Source organism: Cydia splendana, chromosome 11, assembly GCF_910591565.1.
Source record: "Cydia splendana chromosome 11, ilCydSple1.2, whole genome shotgun sequence".
Taxonomy (NCBI): Eukaryota; Metazoa; Arthropoda; class Insecta; order Lepidoptera; family Tortricidae; genus Cydia; species Cydia splendana.
In genome coordinates, this window is record NC_085970.1 from 8615263 (window position 1) to 8640040 (window position 24778).

The 24778-nt window shown below is 44.8% G+C and overlaps 2 protein-coding genes across 3 annotated transcripts in view; one reads left to right on the forward strand and one right to left on the reverse strand.

Moving 5' to 3' along the window:
- Positions 1-4133, forward strand: part of LOC134794759 (uncharacterized) — a 126119-nt gene extending 121986 nt beyond the window's left edge. The window contains exons 66-69 of one of the 2 annotated variants that reach the window (XM_063766541.1): positions 1320-1502; positions 2215-2378; positions 2942-3051; positions 3301-4133. In XM_063766541.1, coding sequence (XP_063622611.1) covers positions 1320-1502; positions 2215-2378; positions 2942-3051; positions 3301-3414 — 571 coding nt within the window. In that variant the 3' untranslated portion in view covers positions 3415-4133. Of the gene's footprint in view, positions 1-1319; positions 1503-2214; positions 2379-2941; positions 3052-3300 lie in introns of those variants that run through there. The other variant, XM_063766540.1, reaches the window with a different exon arrangement.
- A 2093-nt stretch (positions 4134-6226) lies between these two features.
- LOC134794760 (uncharacterized) overlaps positions 6227-24778 on the reverse strand; it is a 28842-nt gene continuing 10290 nt past the window's right edge. Inside the window, exons 7-16 of the mRNA XM_063766543.1 lie at positions 24241-24346; positions 21755-21822; positions 21172-21326; positions 19268-19362; positions 18862-18922; positions 17885-18014; positions 15631-15757; positions 14747-14857; positions 12794-12967; positions 6227-6476 (exon numbers count right to left, since the gene is read on the reverse strand). Of these exons, the coding sequence (XP_063622613.1) occupies positions 6304-6476; positions 12794-12967; positions 14747-14857; positions 15631-15757; positions 17885-18014; positions 18862-18922; positions 19268-19362; positions 21172-21326; positions 21755-21822; positions 24241-24346 (1200 nt within the window). The 3' untranslated portion in view covers positions 6227-6303. The remainder of the gene's footprint in view (positions 6477-12793; positions 12968-14746; positions 14858-15630; positions 15758-17884; positions 18015-18861; positions 18923-19267; positions 19363-21171; positions 21327-21754; positions 21823-24240; positions 24347-24778) is intronic.

Here is a 24778-nt window from a genome sequence, read left to right on the forward strand (position 1 = left end):
AGCAATATAATTTTGTGCGTGTGATAGAGATAGGAACAGGCGGGTCAATGTACGAAGTTAATAGTGCAAAGCGTTCTTTCTTTTAGTTTTATTTCGCCCCGAGTATTTTACTGTGTTAACAACGATAGGATACAGTTAGTTGCATAACTGATTCAATATCAGTACCTCAGTAAAATGTAAATAATTTGATGACAAACAAATTTGCCTGAAAAATCTATACGCAGAATATCTACTTCTTAAGTGCCGCTACAAAACTTTATTACAAATGATATTCTTCCGTCTTATACATTTTTCTTAATTTCATACTGAAAACTGTAAAATTTGACCTAACTTATTTTTCGCATTACTTAATTTTTTCTTAGGCATTCCCAATTCGGTATCTCATTTAAAGTAAGGAATTCTATGCCCATTGTAATAGTTATTAATCATTTCAGTCAGGCTTATTTTTGTACTTAGTTGCTGGCGATGTATAGTCCGGTGCAAAACTGAGTCAAGGCAAATAGCCTAACAAATTTGTTTTTGGTTAAATTTTGGAGTGAACTTCATTCTGGGATAACTATAAAAATATGTTAGATATAATATTAATTATATACCACATTATAAAGAGCATGTAATGTACTATTTTAACTAATTACCTTACATGGACGTGTCAAAGAAAAATATAAATTTTAAGCTGATTTAAAAAAAAAAGTTTAACAGTTTTTCCTTCAAAATATAGGATGAACGAAAAAAATCAAGATTGTGAATGCAATTAATAAGAATCAGTTTCGCATATGGATAGATTGCTGACACCGAGACAAACACATATCACCTAAAAGTTTTATATTTTTCTTTAGATTTATCAGACTAATCTTCATTTAACGACATCGGTGCAAAACTGATTCAGTACTAAATAGTATCTAATTGATAAAATTGATATTTTTATCTGCAATAACATAATGGTTCAGTCAGTTTATCAGTGTTGTAAACCATTAATAATAAAATAGTAACTGAATAACAGGCCTTTTGTGAAATAATGAAAAAAGCATGTCAAAGTGATGCACATTGACTCAGTTACGCTAATAACTGTATGTTTAGAGGAACTGAGAAAAGACTCCGTTGACTGGTAATCTTAGACTAATTTATTCAATCATACCTAAGCGTTTTATACATCCTGTTATCTTTACATCACAAGTCTAATCTGCGGCGACACATACAATATCTCAACTGAATCAGCGCGTGCTCTAATCTATACTAAGCTATCGACACGCGCTGATTATATTATGCTGACCGCCATAATATGTTTGAGTTCCTTCTTTCACTCGGAATGTTCCCCGCAGCGGCATGGACCCCGCGTCGCGCGGCTGCGTGGCGCGCGGTGTTCGCGCCGCGCGCGCGGCCCGGCGCGGCGTGCTGCTCTCCACGCACGCGCTGCGCGACGCGCGCCGCCTCTGCGCAAGAGTGGCGCTCATGCGTAGGGGGAGGTTGTGCGCGCTTGGGACAGTCGATGATTGTTTACGAAGGTGAGTCTTAACTATGCGGACTCCTCTTAGGCTCACAGTTGACGATGATGATGGTGCATTCCTGTTATCCCTCATTAGGGACATAGGGCTCGCAGAAGAATCCTCCGTCTGTCACGATCTTGAGCGATGAGCTATTATATTTGACTCGTATTCGGAGGCGTTATGCTTGCCGTAATATGAATACTAGACTAACTAACGAGTCCCGACTATCTTTTTTTACAGTACACTTCCATATTTTGATTAGTAGGTTAAAGTATCGTTGGACGATGAAAGTTATTATTAGAATCATAGATTCCGAGAAGTTAACAAGGCTAACATAAATTCCAATAGTTTTTATTGGGACAGAGTACTCTCTTTTAGGATTCAGATTTATTAAAAGTCAAGCTAGAAAAATCTTTCTACGCTTCCTTCTAATAAATCTGAATCCTCGCGTTACTTCCGATCTTGTCGAGCCTGTCGCTGGGTCTATACCGTTAGATTAGGCAGTTCACGGGAATTTCCGTAGTGATCGGTTTAAGATGTCTTCCAACCCCATCAGGCGTTAGATGTAGTAAGAAGTGTAGGTAAATAAAACAATCTAAAATAGCAATTCAGATGAAAGTAGGTTGCTAAAAGTTTCTAAATATCAAAATTTAGGGCATTTAAGTTTAACCCAGAAGGGCTGTCTCTGTCTGATAACGAAAACTTGGGGTAAATATTCTTTCTACCACAGATTCGGCGGTGGCTACGCGATATCATGTCGCGTCGGTCGCCGCGAGGACGCGACGCAACAGAGCCCGCGCGCAGCCTGGAGGCGCGTGCTGGCGAGCGTGCCGCGCGCTGTGCCCCGGGACCTCAGCAGGGGACGGTTGCACTTCGTCATACCCGCTGTTATAGGTACGCAACTCATACACAAATAGCCCGGGGAATATTGAGCGAACGCTACATAGCCTTGATGCAACCAAGGGCATTAGTTTCCCAACACCCCGCCCCACTCATTCGGCGCTCACGCCATCGAGAGACAAGTGGAAAAGATTTTAAAATTTAGTGAAAAGCTTTGTAAGAAACGACCAGTGTAATGATGTATATCTGTGATGTATATTATAAACTACGGTATATTAACCAAAGAGCTCACGCGACGCCTATTAAGGCGGTATCGAGTATACATTATGCCTATTTTAAATATCTGCGATTCGCATTGCGCGAGCGCGCGATTGGCTTCGGCTAAGGCGAAAACCATAGGTGGGAACGAAATGTCCGATCGCTGTCTCGCTGTAACCTATGGTTGTCGCTTTAGCCGAAGCCAGTCGCGCAATGTCGTGACCAGGCCGTGACGATGCAGTGTTAAAACGGCTACAAACGCGTTGCAGATTGAGGACGCAGAAATTTATTCGCAGAAGTAGTTGGGAAGAGCAAAAACCAGGCAAATATACCATAACTAAACTCATTTTAATTTTCAGATGATAAGCAAGAGGCGACTCATCTGAGCAGCATATTCAGACTCATGGCCGAGCTGCAGAGCGAGTGCGACGTCGAAGACTACACCATCAACCAAAGCTCTCTTGAAGAGGTAGGGTTATAATAAAATTATATGCACCATTAAGAGCCCATCAACGTGCACACTAGCGCCACTGCCTAATAATCGTGATTATTTAAATTTAACGAAATATATTTAAAAAGGGGGCCGCTACGTACTGTATTTTGTATTTAAGTAGCTTTTGAATAAATTAGACTGGTTTTTATGTTGCTGGATTCGTCGATCTATGAACTGAAAACAAAAACGGCCGTTTTAACTTTGGACGCATATGTTTCGTTGCAGATGTTCCTAAGTTTCTCAGACAAGCCCCAGGATGAAGTGTTCTGGGAGCCCCTCCCCTCCCCGCGGCCGCCGCGCCGGGACAGCGGACAACTCGACAGTATTACGTCACTATAAATATAATACATATATTAGGTTTTATTTTTTCTCGTAAGGCCAATGTACCATCACGCTCCGCGATTGTTGAGCCATTTAGGGGCCTAGGTAAATTGGTTGTTCAATACTTCCGCTATGGAATGTCCAATTTAGCTAGCGTCCGCTTAACCCTGTACCCTGTCCTGTCCGCTGGTCACTGTATGAATGTGTAAGGGCCATCATATAATTATAACAAGATTTAGATACCGAGACGTCCTTTACCTTATATTTAAACTGAAAATTGCTGGACAATTGCAACTATGTAAAGAGATTATTTGTTATCTTGCCTATTTGTTTGTGTTAATGTTACCAGTTTTTGACAAACATGTTTAATTAAAATGCGGTAGGTTACCTTTTTAATATTACAATATGTATTAGGTATAGGAATACACACAGGTTCGGGACATAGTTCAAAATGCAATAGGCAAATAATCATTAGGTAAAATTGTAGATGTATGTAAGATAATTTGTAATGTATGATTTGTGATATATAACTGTTGCTCATAAAATGACATTACCAAGTAATACGTAAATTATGTGCAATTATATATTTGAAGCGTATAGTAATAACAAAACACGTAGTTATAATGGATATTGAATGAGAATCTCCTAAAATGTTACCTGTTGATATGTTTTAGAATTAGAACTTATTGTTATAAGAAGTGATTTTTACAAATAATTGAGTAATCGTAGTAAAAGAATGTGTCTGAAGTTTTACTAAAAAAAACTTTCAAATATTGCATATTTTGCTGTTATTATCTTGAAATGTACATAATTTAATTTAGATTTTCTTTGTCGGCCCGATATAGCGTAGGCCGACCTGCACATTTTTGTACAGTCACCTGCAATAATATGTTACACAACGAAGGCCGCAAAAGTATCTTACACGATCTTATTTGTAGAGCCATAAGCGCGTGTCACATATTTTTGCGGCCTTCGAAGTGTAACATTTTATTGCAGGTGACTGTACCTACATAATATTCTACAATCTATTTTGAACCTTTATTGAGTAACTAAGGATACCAAATTCAAAAACAAAACAATTGCTTCTGGGTCTCTGGAGGTATACCTAAATGTCACTTCATATTTTTCGATATAATTACTATTACTAAGTACTATGTATATTATTACTATACTATAGGTACTAATTATTTGCATAAAGTAAGTACTTCATTCCACAGAATTGAAAGATAAGTAGATAGACAGAGAGAGAGAGAGAGAGTAGATAGACAAGATAAGCAGAAATAGGGTTAAGTGCAAGTGTACTTAAATAAGGTATTTTAACTGTACAGTCACCTGCAATAATATGTTACACAACGAAGGCCGCACAAATATCTGACACGATCTTATTTGTAGAGCCATAAGGGCGTGTCACATATTTTTGCGGCCTTCGAAGGGTAACGTATTATTGCAAGTGACTGTACATAAGATGCGCGACTTAATTTTAAATATAAAGTATTTAACTATTTAGTTATTTTACTACTGTGTCATGCTCTTTATTGTTCGAGCTGTGATATTTTAAATGTGTTTAAGTAAATAAATATTTTATTAATGGTGTAAGGAAACTCGTGTTTTTAATTTGCGTCCATTTATTGAATATTAACATATTAATTATATGTATACAATAACATCAATATAAATCACATTTAATACTTATAGTTCGGAATTGTTTCATATAAATATGAGATCCAAATTAAAATACAGTATAGGTTTATATACAGATATTTGTAACAATTTTTTTTTTTTTTATAGAAAATAGTATAATTTAAGTAAGTAAATTAAGATACAAATAGCCTAATTTTGTGCCAGATCTTGAAAAAAGTCCTTAATTTAAGTATATAAATAATTTTCTTTTAAGTTCACAACATAAAGAATACAAAAATAAGTAGTATCGATTCAGATCAAGTGATTTGTGCCCTCGCTAGGCCACTGCCAACCACAATCGGCCGTTTTCGAACAATGCTTATAAGCAGACATCGTTAATTTTATAGCATTTTTGGTGCAGCGGAGTGGTGTTAACGGAATTGGTATAGATAATTCCAACTGAAATGGTAAATTAAGGTTAATATTAACGTAATTAACGCTAATTAATTATTAGGGTTGAAATTGTTTATACCAATTCCGTTAACACCACTCCGCTGCACCGAGAATGCTATAAAATTTACGATGTCTGCTTATAAGATGTCACAGCGATACGTCAAAAGTCACATTACTTCAACCAAAAATGTCACTTGACACTGACAGATCGGTATCGCTGTGATATCTTATAAGCATTGTTGGAATACGGCAGAATGTATATTAAAATTCATTTCATTCACCATAATGGCAGCCGTTCTCGGTAGCCTGGTCGGCTAAGATATATTTTAATATAGACTACATATATTATAAAGCGTGGAATTCCTTTGACTATAGTAAAGATAAATAGTTTCGGTTCCAGAAGTCACTTCAATACGTTTTACGTCGTCGGCATAGCTTTTTGTAAAACTTTATATTATAATTGAGTCTTAAGCGGCAGGTAAGCGTTTTTTCTTGAATACATTCTCTGCACTTTACGCTACAAATATACTTCCATATTTATTTAATTGCCTACGAATGAATCTGCTTATTGTTGATTGATTCTCCGCGTACTATTCATCTTTGTTACACTCGTTGTTGAACATAAGCTTATCTCTTTCTTTTTCAGTGTACATACTTGTTATAGCTTGCCTGGCCGCGACTAAAGAGCAACTGTACAATTTGTACAATTTAAGCGTTTCAATTTTTGAACGCCCATTACCTAGCTGGAGTTATAATAGATGCGAATCCACAATATTTCGCGTTTAGTGCTGAATGGGTGATTAATATCCAATTATCAATTTGATCGCAATATTTTCAATTGGCGTCAAAAGAAGGGTTCCTAAGGCCGGCAGACTTCTTGAAATGCACCGCGACGAGGTCCAGTACGCGGAAAATCACGTCTTTGTTTACCTCCTTGTGGCCGAAACTCGATATGGAGAGCTTGACGGAGTCCGACAGGGCCTCTTCACCGAATATGGAGCCTAGAACTGGAACAAACAAATCAGATTAATAAAAAAATCGGCCAAGTGCGAGTCGGCCTCGCGTACGAAGGGTTCCGTACCAATACGCAAAAAACGACAAATAAAATCACGTTTGTTGTATGGGAGCCCCACTTAAAGTTTTTAGTATTTCTTGTTATAGCGGCAACAGAAATACATCATCTGTGAAAATGACATCTGTCTAGCTATCACGATTCTCGAGATACAGCCTGGTGACAGACAGACGGACAGCGGAGTCTTAGTAATAGGGTCCCGTTTTAACCCTTTGGGTACGGAACCCTAAAAAATAAAGATATTATATTAATGGCTATATGCGAAGTTGGTGGTGGTGGAAATACAAGCGACATAAACGCACGACGTGGTGAAAATATGAACTTTCGTGGGGCGACATCTTCAAACTATTTGGCAACTACCAACTGTTAATGCAATATGTCCCACACCCACTAGAGCGGCGTCGGACGTGGCTCACTTCGCGATTTCGTCGCGTCGCTACAAGTACATACGCCAATTTTGGTGTCTAGCCATAGTAGTTGCCGCGCACCGCTACGGAATGGACGCCTGCTCGCGCTTGCGCCACCTTCCGGTAATAGACGCGTTTTGTTACAGAGTGAACCTTCTGTACCTAGTACTATTATTTATTATGTGTTCCGTTCCACGTCGGATATCTTCATTGAGAGAGCAACGCGATAGTTGACCGATAGGTGCCGCTAGCGTCTATGTAGTCGCTCCGCCCCACACCGTGACGTAGTTCCGCTTCCTTCCTGCCAACCATTGCTCGCTTCACGCTGCTCGCCGCGGCCATGTCATTGTTTCGTCGACCGTCTGACCGATGGTCCGCAAATATTTTTTGCGTATATTTTTGCAGCATGGTGCTTTAACATTTCCGATCCAAAACTCGGTCGATTAAATAGTGAGATATAGCAGAGATCGCTACTATTAGTCTTTTGGCGGTCTCGCGATCGAAGTCATCGAACGGTGCTTTTCGATTCTACCCACTTTTTTCTTGCTAAATTAATTTTCACATTCCATGCTGCTAAAATCGTTACCGTTAACTCGCATTTTCGAGATCGAAGTAGGAAGTGCGTCAGTGGTTTTCGTTAACAAGTGGTAACGCAAGTCGCTCCGCATCGGAGAAGGAACGTGCGGTCATCGTGCCGGCGGCGGCGGGGGCGGCGCCTGGGCGGCGCGGAGGCGGGCAGCCTGCGCGCGCCGCTGTCGGGTGCCGCGCTTCGCCGATAAGGAGGTTTGGATTGTCACGACCATCCGGTGAGCCAGTTTAATGATATTCTAATTTTATTGGGGTTCAGAAGTTACTTCGACACTAAAGGACGGTTCTCAGGCAGGTCGTATTAACCTGGGAGTACCTCGTGTCGTTAGTTGTCCAGTCCAGTCCAGTCCAGTCCGCGAGAGCAGTCGCACCCGCTCTTGTTGCTGCAGTCGCGGTGCGGACGCTTCCAGTCCGCGCCAGCTCCAGTTACTGCAGTCGCGGTGCGGACGCTTCCAGTCCGCGCCCGCTCCTGTTGCTGCAGTCGCGGTGCGGAGGCTTTCAGTCCGCGCCCGCTCCTGTTGCTGCAGTCGCGGCGGTGCGGACGCTTCCAGTCCGCGGGACTCCGAGAGACGTCACTCGCCCGCTCCTGTGGCTGCGGGCGCTTCCAGTCCGCGGGACTCCGAGAGGCACACGCCCGCTCCTGTTGCTGCGGTCGCGGCGCGGGTGGATAGCGGACCTCTCGATCCCGTCCTGGCGCCAAGGTGAAGGCGGACCGCTTCTGCGTCCCGACTGCTCGAGTGGAAGGAAGATAAGTTACGTGGAAGCAGTGGAAACGCTACGAGTATAGCGACGATCGCCGCGTTGGCTGCCGTCCGTCATGACGTCGCTCCGTGGTGCCGCACCTACGCGCCGGTGGTGGCCACCACGATGGCGTCGCCGAGGGCAGCAGTGTCGCCGTGATGATGAGTGCAACTACGAACCAGCCATCGGCCCGGCGCCTATCGAGCTGGCCGCCACGACGGCGCCTCTCGCCTCACGCACCTGAGCCTGGCTATGGTGGCCGACGCACCAGTGCCTCCCGAGCTGGCCGCCACAATGGCGCCTCTCGCATCACGCACCGACGCGTCCCAAGCCGGCGGTGGCGGCCGCCACAACGGCGCCGCCCGCCACGATGGCACCACCGCCTTGCGCACTGGCGCCTCGAGCTGGCCGCCACGATGGCGCCTCTCGCCTCACACCAGTGCCTCCCGAGCCAGGCGGCGGCCGCCTCACGCACCGGTGCCTCCCGAGCTGGCCGCCACGATGGCGCGTCTCGCCTCACGCACCGGCGCCTCCCGAGCCGGCGGCGGCGGCCGCCACGATGGAGCCGCCCGCCTTACGCGACAGCGCCTCTAGAGCGGGCCGCCACGATGGGTCCTCGCCTCACGCACCAGCGCCTCCCGAACCAGTGGCGGCCGCCATGATAGCGCCGCCCGGCCTCACGCACCGGTGCCTCCCGAGCCGGCCGCCACGATGGCGCCTCTAGCTTCACGCACCGGCGCCTCCTGAGCGGCGGCGGTTGCCATGATGGCACCGACAATCACGTCGATGCTGTCCACCGATGCTGCAACCACGACGATGTCGTCCCTTGCAATGGCGCCCATGTTCTGTTCGAGAATAGAAGAATACCACCGCGAACTTACCTGCCGCCGATGCTGCCCACCAAGCTGCGCTGTGCGCCACAGTATCAGTTTTGTCCTGTCCACATGGTCCCATTGAGGTACGCAGGCGCCTATAGCTATGGTGCCACAGCACGAACAGACCGCTAAGCTCTTGTTTTCGATTAAGGAATCCTCCGGCGACGGCAGAAAAGGTTGTCAGGAGCTTCGTCCTGCGTGGCTCGACTGCCCGGAGTTGAAAGCGGTAAGATATGTCGATACTCAGAGGAAAATACGTCGCGTTCCCGGGCTTCATAAAGGTGCTGATCGACGAGGAGCCGTGCCGCTTCGAGGTTCCTACGACTTCTCGAGGCCATGGGGTGATCCAACCGGAGAACAGCTAGCGACAAGGCCCTGTGCGACCGCTCAAAACCGAGGTGAAAGGCATCGAAAAGGTCTGCAGACTTCACATAATTATCTCTGCTTGCCTGCGCTCTCCAGCTTAAGTTCCGTCTTACAAAGTCTTTCTCGTGCGCCAAGCCCATAATAAAAAAAATGGGATAAATAAACCCGCTGCGCCTGAACAAGCTTGAGTTTCCGGTGCTAAGAGAAAGGGGCCAGGAGGACTCCAACAGTTTACATCTGTCTGTCTTCGACTTTATCGAAACAGTTTTGTTACGCAAGCGCCAAAATCGATTTTAGACTTGATTTCATTAGTTCGATTTCCTTAAAAGCATGCGACCATGCCCCTATACTAGCTCGATATAGGGTGTTTCTTCGGATAAAGCGAATCAGACTATCACGCTCCTAGACATCACGTGGGACACGCGGCACAACACCCCGATTGAAAGTTTTCTTTTTCGCGACATACAGGCCTGCCTTGCTGCCGAGTTTCTCGCAGAAATGAGACTCAACGCCTCCTGTTCCGTCTCAAACTCGCAAACTTTAGTTCATGGAGGAAGGTGACACCTTCGCAGTCCTCAGCAACACGAAGCTGCCGAAAGCCTCGCGCCACTTCCTCCCTCATCTTATGCAAGCAGTCCGTTACAATCTCCAATATTGGTAGACAATGTACGAGGTAAGGCCCTTTCAGTGAAGAGTAACCGTTAACGGGCCACATCTGCAGCGCTGACGACAGAAGTGTAAACATACAACCGCACCACTACAGTATACATAAAACGACGGCGACACTACATCCCCTCCGTTACCACGGCTGTCGCAAAAACTGCTGATGCCAGCAGATCGTCTACAGGTCGCGCTGGTTCCTTGCTACTTACCAGGTCGGTACAACCCCCGAGGGCGACGGTTTATCAAGAAGTCACTGCGCGCCCGAGTGGCAGCTACGCCCAGAAGCCGCCGAGACTATCTTCGCCTGATAGGCCTGTTGGCCAGCCTCCGCTTTCGAGAGCCTTCGCACTGTGTCACGGTATTTCTTAACAGACTCTGAACTGCTACCACGTCGCGTCTGGCAGCTGCCGGTGATACGACTTGGTATGGATGTCTCCACCTCCCAGCCTAGTCTGTTTACTGTGACGGCGTGATAAGGAGAGCCTTCACGCAGCTGTGGTAAGCTTGCAATTTACTGGCGGTCCTAGTGAACACAGCATCAGACCGCCCTCTCTTACGAGTCAACGACCTTAAGAATGAGGCGTAGCTCCTGTCAGATAGGACGCTCCAACACCGAGCTGGCGAGATCAGGAGTGACGTCCGCTGTGATGTACCTACTGGCGTGACTGGCGCACGCATGCAACATGCCAAGGGCTAACGCTACGTAGCGAACGAGACGCAACTGTCACTGTCTCACTAATATGGAGGAACCGGGTATTCCCGGTTCCGGTACTATGTTTGTATTGAAAACCAGTAACGGGAGCACTCCCTAGATCGTCCCCTTGTCTAGGCCGCCTGTACGCCCACAATGTAGAAATGGTCTTCATGGTGCATCAAAAATAAGATCGACTGCCAGGTATCTCTAATACCCAGTGAAGTAGCGAGCTATCTCAGACATCTATTTCTATTGTCCATGTTAGCTTTCAGAAGGATACTTGTTCATAAGCCTGTAACAAGTGCTGTATGTGAACCACTATCGGACACTATGCCTTCTTCCAACGCCATTAATAGCGAGACCAGCGCCTCCCAAACCACCAGCTTGGGACGCGAGAAATCTACTTGTCCTAATTTGAATAGCCCTACAACGTTAAGTACGTTAGAAGAAGTACGATAGAAGAGCTGCCGCACATTTGCTGTTAGCATCAGACCGTCAATGACCTTAGTCTACTACACTGTAGCCCGGGTAATTGCATAGTTAACTTTCACGCTATTATTTTGTGTCCGAAATTCGGCTCTAAACCAGATAACGTGTCTTACCGACTTGACTCTTAGAAGCTCCGGAATAATGTATAGACCCAGTAAGTAGGTAGTCTGGGTACGTCAACTTGCGAGAATTACACAAATGTTAGGGGACACTGCGCTTATTTATTTCAGCCACAGTCTCATCTAAGCCGGCCTCGCCTACGATTGCTTTCGATCCACGATGTACTTGATAACTAAAGTGGCTGGAAAACTATCCACTTAGCGATATTTTGGCTTAAGTTAATTGGGATCCTGACTCGCCGAGATTCTGCGGTTCGGAAGCGATTTCGAATGAGAAATCTCTCAAACCAGTTTAACGGCAGATTCGAACCTGGGATTACAATTTAAATTCTCAATTTCCTGTAATGTATCATTATAACGAGTCACTGTGATTTCATGGGTTGCAATATGTCGTATATATGTATTCTTTCTCTGAGTTCTATGACAGTAAGTGTAGCCCTAACGCTTGCGCGCCCGCTGACTCGCCACCAGGAGATAATAAACAGGTCTCAATGAAGATATCCGACGTGGAACGGAACACATAATATAAAAATTTTACCTTCCAATAAAATTGGTATTATGTTTCCTTCCACGTCGGATATCTGAGTAATGCCTTCCTGGCAGGCTTCTAGGCTACTTTTATGCCGACGGTACTTCTCCTCAACAATGACATGGCCGCGGCGAGCAGCGTGAAGCGAGCAATGGTTGGCAGGAAGGAAGCAGAACTACGTCACGGTGTGGGGCGGAGCGACTACATAGACGCTAGCGGCACCTATCGGTCAACGATCGCGTTGCTCTCTCAATGAAGATATCCGACGTGGAAGGAAACATAATACCAATTTTATTGGAAGGTAAAATTTTTATATTTTGTGGCGGCGTCACAGTTATGCACTGAGCGAATAGGACAATTTTACACATATCGACCTAGTCCCGAAGTAAGCTCTATAAGGCTTGTGTTATGGGTACTACGCGACGATATTATATAAAAATACCTATATACATAGAAAACATCCACAACTCAGGCACAAATTGTGATGAATACGCAAATAACGCCCTTACCCTTGCCCGAAACCGGGACCACCTGCTTCGTAGGCAGGGTCACTACCGACTAGGCTAGAAGGCCGTTAATACATACGAGTACATATACAAATTATTTTAATCGAGTTTCTATCCGTTCAAGGATCCTCAATCGGAGCAACGTCTGTAGCGAGTGCGCGACGGTTACTCGTTAATCGTTATAGACGTTATGTGTGCGTGCGAGTGATTATTCGTCTAAAATTACGTCAGTAACTCCTTTAAAATAATTACTTGACCGAGCAAAAGCGACTTACCGGGTATTTTGGACATGACGACCTGACAGGTATAGTCAAGATTGTAAGGCCTGAGATGTGCCCGCGGGAGGTCATTGCCCTCGTCGGCCATTTTCTCAAACACCACGAACACTTGTTTTCTCAGCCACGACGCGAGTTCTTCTAACCACGCCTCGATGAGAGACTCTGCTACGTCTGGTGAAAAGTTTTTGAAATTAGAAACTAGACGAACATTTTTACCTATAACAGCAGCAGATACAATTTTCCGAAAATCGTTTTTTCCAACTTGCGATTTCTGCCATTCGCAATTTTCACCATTTTAGTTTTTCTCAATAGCTTCCTTTACCGAAAGAATTTCTAACCGTTCGAATAATTTGTCACTAGGTATATTTCATTCGTTCACAATCACGGAAAAGTGTCATTTGATAAAGCCTAGATAGGTTCGACGACGAGCGAAGCGAGGAGTGTTGCGCTCAAAACAGTGCGTCGTGCCAGAACCGACATTTTTATTGTACGATATTGATTTACATTACATTAAAATAAGAATAAGAATTCAAACTATGCGAATGGTTAGAAAATCTATCTGGAAAATCAGTCCTGGTTGGAAGGTCAGGTAAAAGCTAGTGGCAACGCCAGTACTTGGGATCAGTTGTCAAGCGGACCCCAGGCTCCCATGAGCCGGGGCACACCAAAGCCGGGACGAGCCCGGCTAACGAGGCCGCGCTCGCCAGCTGCACCAGCGCCATGCCGCCGCCGTACACCACGCACCACTCCTCTGTATACAACATTACATACCGGCGAGCAGCAGCGTGGCGAGGCGGTGCGCCGCGTGGCTGGTGGCGAGCCCGGCCGCGCTCGCCACCTGCGCCAGCGCCATGCCGCCGCCGTACACCACGCACCACTCCTCTGTATACAACATTACATACCGGCGAGCAGCAGCGTGGCGAGGCGGTTCGCCGCGTGGCTGGTGGCGAGCCCGGCCGCGCTCGCCAGCTGCGCCAGCGCCATGCCGCCGCCGTACACCACGCACCACTCCTCTGTATACAACATTACATACCGGCGAGCAGCAGCGGGGCGAGGCGGTGCGCCGCGTGGCTGGTGGCGAGCCCGGCCGCGCTCGCCAGCTGCGCCAGCGCCATGCCGCCGCCGTACACCACGCACCACTCCTCTGTATACAACATTACATACCGGCGAGCAGCAGCGTGGCGAGGCGGTGCGCCGCGTGGCTGGTGGCGAGCCCGGCCGCGCTCGCCAGCTGCGCCAGCGCCATGCCGCCGCCGTACACCACGCACCACTCCTCTGTATACAACATTACATACCGGCGAGCAGCAGCGTGGCGAGGCGGTGCGCCGCGTGGCTGGTGGCGAGCCCGGCCGCGCTCGCCAGCTGCGCCAGCGCCATGCCGCCGCCGTACACCACGCACCACTCCTCTGTATACAACATTACATACCGGCGAGCAGCAGCGTGGCGAGGCGGTGCGCCGCGTGGCTGGTGGCGAGCCCGGCCGCGCTCGCCAGCTGCGCCAGCGCCATGCCGCCGCCGTACACCACGCACCACTCCTCTGTATACAACATTACATACCGGCGAGCAGCAGCGTGGCGAGGCGGTGCGCCGCGTGGCTGCTGGCGAGCCCGGCCGCGCTCGCCAGCTGCGCCAGCGCCATGCCGCCGCCGTACACCACGCACCACTTCTCTGTATACAACATTACATACCGGCGAGCAGCAGCGTGGCGAGGCGGTGCGCCGCGTGGCTGGTGGCGAGCCCGGCCGCGCTCGCCAGCTGCGCCAGCGCCATGCCGCCGCCGTACACCACGCACCACTCCTCTGTATACAACATTACATACCGGCGAGCAGCAGCGTGGCGAGGCGGTGCGCCGCGTGGCTGCTGGCGAGCCCGGCCGCGCTCGCCAGCTGCGCCAGCGCCATGCCGCCGCCGTACACCACGCACCACTCCTCTGTATACAACATTACATACCGGCGAGCAGCAGCGTGGCGAGGCGGTGCGCCGCGTGGCTGGTGGCGAGCCCGGCCGCGCTCGCCAGCTGCGCCAGCCCCATGCCGCCGCCGTACACCACGCACCACTCCTCTGGATAACAACATTACATACCTATTTAAATAAACAATGGAAACTAACGAATAGCAAAGCACTGGTGGCTTAGCGGTAAGAGCATGCGACTTGCAATCCGGAGGTCGCGGGTTCAAACCCCGGCTCGTACCAATGAGTTTTTCGGAACGAAATATCATTTGATATTTACGAGTCGCTTTTCGGGGAAGGAAAACATCGTGAGGAAACCGGACTAATCCCAATAAGGCCTATTTTCCCCTCTGGGTTGGAAGGTTAGAGCCATGTAACCTGAGTCGCTTTCGTAAAAACTAGTTCCTACATCAATTCTTGGGACTAGTTGTCAAGCGGACCCTAGGCTCCCATAAGCCGTGGCCATGGGTGTAGGCAGGTAGGAAAAGAGGGGGGCAGCTTCCCCCTGGAGCTTAAAGTGTACAGACAATGTATGCCCCTCCGGCGATATCAACTCCCCCCCCCCCCCCCCCCCTCCCCCGCTACGCTAACTGCTCGACTAAGTTTGAAATTACATCCGGAACACCAATGGGATAAAAACAATCTATTTGCCTCTGTATCGCTCAAATAGGCATATAGACGAACGAAAGAACGAACCTTGTCGTTGGCTGTAGCCCCCCCCAGAGCTCGTTAACTATATTTCACTGCCCTCACAAAGTACTCCAAGGCTCAAAAGATGACTTACGGAAGTCCTCGGGAACTATGTGGCCACCCCACACGAATACTATAATTTACCCTACTTCACTGTCCTCACAATATTTATAATAGTCTAGTAGTTCCCTTACCGAAGTCCTCGGGCACTATGTGTGCGTGGGTGGCTGGCGGCGCGAGCTGCTCCAGCGAGTCCAGCGCCGCGTCCACGTGCGAGAACGCGCGCCGCGACCCCACCAGCCGCGCCACCGCCCCGCCCACCTGCATACAACACAACAGTAGGGTCATGAGCCTGTAACTGGCCACCTGTTAGTAACTGGCTACACTAAAAATTAATTCTATTCACCTATGAACAGAATTTATTTTAGTATAAGGTGGCGTTCCAAGGGTTCCGTACATTACTAAATTTTTAACAATGTATTTTTTTATGTGGAACGTGATAATACAGTAAAATTATACATTTTGCTTTTGCGTCAAATCCGGTAGTTCTGATTTTTTGCAGGCTTGTTTATGATGTTGGCCCAATGAATAATCCAAGTTTGTGACCTCGAGCGTCGAACGCAACTTTGTCAAAAATCGAATAAACTGCATTTTTTTTTTTTAGATTTGGGCGATTATAACCCTAAAGTACTAGTTTTTGATAGTAACTTCCTAGGGCGTTTTTAAAGTAGACAAAATTTGCTACAATAAGACACTAGAATTGTCTATGTACATCTTTTTTTTTCCGAGATAAAGCCTTTCAAAATGTATAATTTTTTCGAACTTGTATTCGTATGCTAAGTAAGTGCAGTGAGTATACACTTTTGTCTCAGGCGATGCCGGTTGGCACAATTGTTTCTAAAATCAATCAAAGCTGATTTGGCCCGGTAGCAACAAGATTGTACCGTGCCTACCCCCCAAAACAGGGGGGGAAAGGATCGGCTTCCTAGGTCCAATCTATGCTATATTTCTTCCTGCTCTTAGCAACTAGGGCAAGTTATATATCATTTTCATATAAGTTAGGGACAAGGAATTCATTTTTGAAATAGTCGCTATACCTTTCCATACAAAAAAACTAATTTATGCACAATAAATGAAAATTATATGTATTTTTGTGATAATTTTGGCCTTTACAATCACAGTGTGGCGATTTGCACTAAATTAAATATTGGGCAATTTAGCCCATTTATTTCTTATTGTGAAAAATATTTTTTCAAAATAGGCACTCATACATCATAAACAAGTCTGCAAAAAATCAGAACTACCGGATTTAACGCAAACGCAAAATGTTACAAAGGTTACAAAATTCGACAAAGTTACTGGATTGGACTGGATTATGTGAATGAAATGTCTATAAAAAACCCGTAGGGGTCGGATCAAAAACTAAGTAATTAAGTCCGACTTACGCTTGACTGCACATTTGTAATAGGTTTTCCTGTCATCTATAATTAAAGTATTTTTTCAAAATTTTAGACCCAGTAGTTTCGGAGATAAAGGGGGGAATGATCATTTTTTGGCTATTTTCTTAAATAACTTCTAAACTATTTATTTATAACTTACAAAAATATATTTAAGATTCTCAAAATGAGCTCTTTCATTTGATATGTAAATGTAACATGACATAGTTTAAAAAATATTATTTGTTTAATTTTCTCATTTACCCCCCAAAAATGGCTTCCATGTTTAAAATTAATTTATTTACGTTGGATGTCCGTTTTTGGGTCACGAATTTACATAAATACGTGTACCAAATTTCAACTTAATTGGTCCAGTACTTTTGGAGAAAATGGGCTGTGACAGACAGACAGACAGACGCACGAGTAATCCTACAAGGGTTCCGTTTTTTTTCCTTTTGACGTATGGAACCCTACAAATAACTGCTGTCTACGTTTCTATATTGATCTTCTGGTGCTTTATTTCTTGCATGGTGTAAAATAATTTATTTTAAATACAGTCAAATACCCTATTGTGCAGAAATAAAGTGAGTGTAGTTACGCTGAGTTCGACACAGGTGCAGACGTAGGTCCACTCCTGTAGAGGCTGCTGGGAGAGTACCTCGTCTCCTTCTGCGCCTACCGCAGTCTTTATGGAGTTGAACACGCCCGTCACCGTTCGTTGGAACAGTGTACTTACGCTGAGTTCGACAGAGGTGCAGACGTAGGTCCACTCCTGTAGAGGCTGCTGGGAGAGTACCTCGTCTCCTTCTGCGCCTACCGCAGTCTTTATGGAGTTGAACACGCCCGTCACCGTTCGTTGGAACAGTGTACTTACGCTGAGTTCGACAGAGGTGCAGACGTAGGTCCACTCCTGTAGAGGCTGTTGGGAGAGTACCTCGTCTCCTTCCGCGCCTACCGCAGTCTTTATCGAGTTGAACACGCCCGTCACCGTTCGTTGGAACAGTGTACTTACGCTGAGTTCGACAGAGGTGCAGACGTAGGTCCACTCCTGTAGAGGCTGCTGGGGGAGGACTTCGTCTCCTTCTGCGCCTACCGCAGTTTTTATCGAGTTGAACACGCCCGTCACCGTTCGTTGGAACAATCTGGAACAGAAACAAGCTTTTAATTTCTCATGTTCAGAAAGTGGCTCAGGTTTATTTATGAAGCGGGTTAAAAGTGACACGTTTCGACCGTTGGGAGCTTTTCTCTCTTTTTTAGGGTTCCGTACCCAAAGGGTAAAAACGAGACCCTATTACTAAGACTCCGCTGTCTGTCTGTCTGTCACCAGGCTGTATCTCATGAACCGTGATAGCTAGGCAGTTGAAATATTCACAGATGAGGTATTTCTGATGCCGCTATAACAACAGCAAATACTAAAAACAGAATACAATAAATATTTAAGTGGCGCTCCCATACAACAAACGTGATTTTTTTGCCGTTTTTTGCGTAATGGTACGGAACCCTTCGTGCGCGAGTCCGACTCGCACTTGGCCGGTTTTATTGTTAATTTCTTATGTTCTGAAAGTGGCTCATGTTTATTTATGAAGCGGGTTAAAAGTGATATGTTTCAACCCTAGGAAGGTTTGCTTTCCAAGATTTTTTTTATGAATATTCGGGCAGAAAATTTTGCTGCAGATTCTGAGACAATGGGAGTGAAACGAGCTGTGATAAGAGCGTATGTGCGGCACAGGGGTGGAAAACGTCCGTCCGGGGGTCCCAGACACCGGGCGTTTCATGCCTTGGTTAACTATTTGCTATTATTACTATTATCAGTCGAAAGAAGTTCACTCCTGAAAAGATTATCATATCATATAAATCTTTCTTAGGCGTATTCCACCTGACTAATGTGTATTTTGTCTCACATTTTGCTTAATGAGAGAGTGAGACGCAATGACATTGGACAAAGATATTGGACAAATGTACTAATACCACCCTTAGATAACTACTCACTTGTCTAGCCTATTGGAGGGCGTCGGTGACGAGCTCCTATCGGTCTGCATGTCGTACTCGTCTGAAACAATACAATTGACGCTATAAAAGTATGTAACTATTATTTTTTCGTTTATTTATTACATCAATACAAATTTCATGCTATTATATGGTAACATTTAATTAACAGAACTAGATAAAAATCTCAAATGTAACAATTGTATTTTACATTTAAAACATGTAATATCTGGGAGACCGAGCTTTGCTCGGAAAACATATAAAGACTCAAAACTGCGCGTTTTCCCAGAGATAAGACCTAGCTAGCTAGCTAGATCGATTTATCGCCCCCGAAAACCCCCATATAGCAAATTTCATCGAAATAATAACCTATTGTAGATTGTTATAGTAAGTTGGTAATATATGTTACCGGCGAGTGTGGCGGTGTCGACGGGCCGCGAGGAGTGGTGGCGCTGCGTGCGCCCGCGCGTCTCCTCCGCGCCCTCCCACACCACCTCTTCGCCGCTGCGAGGAAACACTATATTTATGGTCTCTACTCAATGGGACAAGGAACTCAAATTATACATTACTAGATTACGGAGGCCGGGATGTAACGGGTTGCCGACCTGGTACATATCCATACTAATATTATAAATGCGAAAGTGTGTCTGTCTGTTACCTCTTCACGCTTAAACCGCTGAACGGATTTAGTTTAAATTTGGCATAGAGATAGCTTGAGTCCCGGGGAAGGACATGGGATAGTTTTTATGTCGGGAAGTCATCCCTAAAGAGGGTGAAAAGGGGGATGGAAATGAGAAAATTTAAGCAATTGAGCATATTATTCTCAAAATGATTGCCATTAGATTTTATCCAGACGCTATATTTACTCTAACTTCTGGAACTAATTCCACGCAGACAAATGCGGGTAAAAGCGGGTAAAAGCTGACTATGGATCGGTTGCATCAAACCGTCTGTCACCGCTAAAGCGTTCGCTAAATTTTATTGTATGGGAAGTTTCATAGATCTCTGGTGCGTGATGTTGATCAGTCTGTTAATAGGCTACATGACAAATTTTCATTGATGGTATCAATCAATCAGGTTTGTTTTCAGGATCAAATGTCTATATGGCACCCATTGCATTAAAGCAATACAAAAGTCAGAAATGATAGTCAAAGTCCGACAGTCGTACTTCACTCGCGAAACGCCCCTAACAAAACGATAAGTGACCATGACGTCTTGAAGTATGAACACTATGAACAAAACAAGAAAATTGCGTTTATGTATATAGTTGCTATACAATCTATTTTTGGATAAAATGTGAGGAATCTAATGGTACGAGGGTCGCACTGAAAGATTCGGGAATGGGACACTTAGAAATAACATAATAGAAACAGGCATATAATTTATAAAAATGTAACTCTTTATAAAACTTTTAAGGTATATTCCATTTGGTTGTCATTTGTATTTAAGAATTACTGGCAATTTGAAAATTGTATGTCGAACATTATTTGAATTTTTGGCCAAGTGATTTTTCGGATCATATTTTTAAACGGTTTTCAATATGCCCTCAGCGAACAAATAAAAGTTACAATGGGCTTCTGTTATTTTTTTATGAACTAGAGTTCATCGTACGCTCGTTTGCAGTTAAAATTAAATATGAAAGTCACTTTCATTTTATCCCATGGGTGATCTTAAAGAAGCATGTCATTCCAAAGCGACGTCAAAAATTAAAATCGCATTTGTGCTGTTAATTAAAAAGACTGCCAAAAAAGTTGCATATCGGCAGATTTCGACATTCCTAAATATTCATATGACAACAGTAAAAAAATCTTTTATATATATATATATATGTAAAAAAACTTCAATTCCGTTGGCTACTCCACGAATTTCATACAAAACCACTAAGGCCCCAAAATCGCCATACAAAAAGGACTTTGGGATTATGAGCCGTATGCATTACAGAATGATTACTTTCAAAAGAAAATTTATATGCGTGGTCAGTTTGAGTTTAAGTATGTATTAAAATAAAGATTGACCGTCTAGATGCGACAGTTTTCTCTATTCCCGATATTTTCAGTGCAACCCTCGTATTCTTAATTATTTCGTTTTTAGAAGTTAAAAAAAAAAACATAAATTTTGAAACTTTCAGGTGTTATTTTGTATTATTTCCATATTTTTTTTTAATATCCACAATATGTAATAAATTGCTCATTTGCTATCTATTTTACTAGATTTTGTTATAAAATTCAACATGTGTCATCATCCCTATTGTGGCTGTGTGGGTGCAACTCGTCCTATATCCCGGATATTAAGCTAGTATCAACCGGTAGGCACCTCTGTCCGGAGCCGTTGTTATCCGGGCTGCCCTGCCGCTGCAGCAGCGAGCGCAGCTTGGCGATGCTGGCGGACAGGTCAGCGGCCTCCTCGTACTCCGGCTCCGGAGAGTCCGTCGGCAAAGGGGCGTGCGGTATTGGCTTCGGTGCTGACGGCTAATTTAAAATTGATGTGCTTAATTTCCAAGGAGAGCGTACATGGATCAAATAAAGGAAAAGATCAACGTCGTGTCGTATCAGGCTGTCAAAGAGAAGGCAGAGGACCGCCAAACATGGAAATTGCTCCACCGACAAGAGTCACACTCTTAAATATATGATGATGAATTTCCAAATGTCTACAAAAATTATGCGTTAGCAGCACCATAAAAAAAAAATTTTTTTGTCAAAGAAATCACTTTTCTCCATAATATTGCATTGGTTTATCTTAAGACCTCTCTCTCTCACACACACACACACACACACACACACACACACACACACACACACACACACACGCGCGCGCGCGCGCGCACGCACGCACGCACACGCACACGCACACGCACGCACACGCTAAATAATTAACTATGTATTTAATAAATACGCACCACGCTGTCTTGCGACACCACACGATGTTGCTTTACTAGTGAGGGAACCACGCATGCTCCATTGTCTTCTGCAACGTATAAATTAGCAAAAATGAATACACGGATAATATTAGGATTGATGTGTTAGTTGCCCAGTTACCACCATTAGGTACAGTAAGCAAAACTATTATAGTAGCTTAGCACCCTGCATTACATATATAATTTTGTGGTCTGTATTAGGGATGTACCGGCTAGTCGCCGACTATTCGGGAAAGCCGACTATCCGGCCACATTTGTAGTCGGCGATTAGTCGGCGACTAGTCGGCAAAAATGGCCGATTAGTCGGCACTTTATTAGTGCAAGAAAAACAGAAAAAAAAAGAAATCAACAGTCAATATTTACCATATGTTTTATGTCTATTTTACTAAAATATATATTTACCTATTCAGGGTGCATACGAAAACTTTTGTTCATATAATTGACCGTTTGATCGTTATCGTATGTTGGTGGGATGGTGTTTTCCTCTACAGGTCGATCTCTACTGATTCTCGTGTAATTCCATGGGCAAGTTCGATAGTTAAATAATTTTATTATTATTCAGTACTAGCTTTAGCCCGTGACTTTGTCTGCGTGGAATTAGTGACAAAAGCCAAAGTACTCGTAGGTATAGCGCCTGGATAATGCTAATAGGAATCATTCAATTCGCGCATTGCTTACTTCAATTATTAGGCGTTTCATTAACTCTTTCAATTCCACCCCCCTTTGCACTCTTCAGGGATGATTTCCGAATAAAAACTATCTCTATACTAAATTTCAACTAAATCGGTTTAGCGGCTTAAGCGTGAAGAGGTAACAGACAGACAGACACACTTTCGCCTTCATAATATTAGTATGGATAGTATGGATTTGTTTTTTTTTTATGGTGGAGCTATGGCGAACTATTAATGTTATTGCAAAATTTAGAGACTTAGACAGGGCACGTTGATCGTAAAGACGCTGACCACAGGGGATAGGTTCTTAACTGGCGACTACGTACGGGAAATAGAGCCTTGGAAATACCTCCTACAAGCTGTACTGACGATCTGCTCAGGATCGCAAAATAAAAGAAAGACAGGAATTGAACGAGAATTCTTGTGATAGGTCCTTGAAGCTGTAGAGAAGCTAATATGATGAAATAGCGCAACCAAAGGACTAAAACTATTGTTTTTCACCTGAACGATACGAAACCAACGATCTGGCCGACTAGCCGACTAGTCGGCCGACTAATCGGCCATTCGAGCGCCGATTAGTCGGCTAGTCGGCTAGTCGGCCAAATCAATAGTCGGCACATCACTAGTCTGTATTGTTATTTTGTGCTGTTTTTCGTCGCGTTATCCCGGCATTTTGCCGCGGCTCATGAGAGCCTGGGGTCCGCTTGACAACTAATCCCATGGGATTAGTAGTCGTAAAAACTAGTGCTTGATTAGTAGTCGTAAATCATGATTTGACGTAGGCACTAGTTTTTACGAAAGCGATTGCCATCTGACCTTCCAACCCAGAGGGGAAACTAGGCCTTATTGGGATTAGTCCGGTTTCCTCACGATGTTTTCCTTCACCGAAAAGCGACTAGCAAATATCAAATGATATTTCGTACTTAAGTTCCGAAAAACTCATTAGTACGAGCCGGGGTCTGAACCCGCGACCTCCGGATTGAAAGTCACACGCTCTTACAAAGTTTAAATTACTAGAATGAACAACAATAGTATGAAACAAGCCATCAAAATTACGCATTTATAGAAGCAATTTTCATGTAAATTTTGTGCAAATGTCCAATTTTTTTTATGGTCCGTTTTAGACCTATGTTCGTGATTTTATTCTATCGAGCGGAAGTTGTTTAATCAGGTTTAGAATCGATGAAGTTACTAGAGAAAGACCTCAAGATGGCTATTCACATTTTTTGGCAACCGTATTATGATCCAAGAAAGCGCTACAGTTTTTCAAAAACTGCTGACTGCACCCACCTCACACTAGCGTCTTTCGAGCGTCGTCGTCTTGCCAGCGCCCGCGTAACGGCGACGCCAGAGACGACGCGGCGTCTCTAACGTCTTTCGAACGTTGGCGTCTAGCCACAGAATAAATAATAGTACTACCGTACAGAAAGGAAACTTCCTACAAAACCGAAGTTTGACAGCGGTTCAGGATCGAATCATGCTGTCCCTTTCTAATATATGGCGCTATCCCTTTCGGCTATTTAGGGTTGTCAAAATTCAAGCCATTATCTTATCTGTGGTCGTACACGCAACGGGACGTCAAGTTGAGTCAACCCTAATAATTGCGCGGAGCAATGCTGAGACGAACGGAGCCGAGTTTGCCCGAAGCGAGGAGTTTCGCACCCCTGGTCTTGCCAGCGTCTTGTCAGCGCACGCGTCAGGACAAGAACACTGTGCAGGCGCTGACAAGACGCTGGCAAGACGCCGACGTTCGAAAGACGCTAATGTGGGGTGGCCCTAAAGATTAAATGCACCGACCTCTTTGTATGACAGACGAAATGATAGGTTCCCTTTGGACCAGCTTTCTGTTCTCCGTGGGCGAATTCCGCTCGCTCCTGGCCTTCAGATGTGATGGTGACTTGTCCTGGTGACATACGCAAACAGTATGTAAAAGGTGAATATTTGAGACTCGAATTTACAATTCTAATATCGCAATACAAAATATGTATGTATCGCAATACAAAATAGGTCAGGTAGGTAAGAGAAACATAGTTTATTTTGCTTGGGGCAAAGAGAATAGAGTGTATAGAGGCGGATTGTCAAAGTATATTATGTAGCCACTGTAAATTTACTGCCATCTTTCGACAGAAGATTAAACAGTTAGAACGCCATTTGACTTTGATCCTTATTCTTTCACTGATATGTGTTATATTTGTTAAATATTGAAATTAACGCCATCTACTCGACTGTAGCCCAAAGGTTATGGCGCCATCGCTTGAAAAGATTGCACCATAACTTGGCTTAGTCTCGAGTAGATGGCGTTAATATTAAGGTCATTAAGTTAATATTAATACAT